We start from the raw sequence: 478 nt of genomic DNA, 5'->3' as shown, positions 1-478 counted from the left end.
GTACCTGAAAGGCTGGCACACCACTGCCCTCGGGTGCCCTTTCATATCGTCCAACCTACAAAGAGCAGAGACAGGCGCTCAGGGTCCCCGCGCGCCCCTCCCAGCCGAGACCCAGGCGCAGCGCAGGCAGAGCCCTGAGAGAGCCCCTTGGGAACAGCATCAGTGTGCCTTCATTGACAAAATGAACCCGAGCCAGCAGGAAGTATCGGCAATCTTTTTGTTTCATCTTGAATTCCATGTAGAGCAAATTGCTTTCTTTGTTTGCTTTTGTTAATCCTCACCCATAGATATTTTTCAATTGAATTTAGATAGAAAGGGAGGGAGGGAGGGAGGGAGAGAGGGAAACATCAATGTGAGAGCAGTACACTGATTGGCTGCCTCCCGCGTGTGCCTAGCCGGGGATGGATCCTGCAACCCAGGTGCATGCCCTTGACTGGGAACCGAACCCAAGGCCCTTCAGTGCCTAGGCCGATGCTCT

The 478-nt window shown here is 54.2% G+C and overlaps 1 protein-coding gene across 1 annotated transcript in view; it reads right to left on the bottom strand.

Annotated features, from left to right (window-relative positions):
* Positions 1–478, bottom strand: part of CDC14A (cell division cycle 14A) — a 64544-nt gene that overhangs the window by 10683 nt on the left and 53383 nt on the right. Inside the window, exon 13 of the mRNA XM_015563512.1 lies at positions 5–55. Coding sequence (XP_015418998.1) covers positions 5–55 — 51 coding nt within the window. The remainder of the gene's footprint in view (positions 1–4; positions 56–478) is intronic.

This window comes from Myotis davidii, unplaced genomic scaffold, assembly GCF_000327345.1.
Source record: "Myotis davidii unplaced genomic scaffold, ASM32734v1 scaffold217, whole genome shotgun sequence".
NCBI classification, from domain to species: Eukaryota; Metazoa; Chordata; class Mammalia; order Chiroptera; family Vespertilionidae; genus Myotis; species Myotis davidii.
The sequence above is the reverse complement of the archived record's forward strand: the minus strand, read 5'-3'. Positions and strand labels throughout refer to the sequence as shown.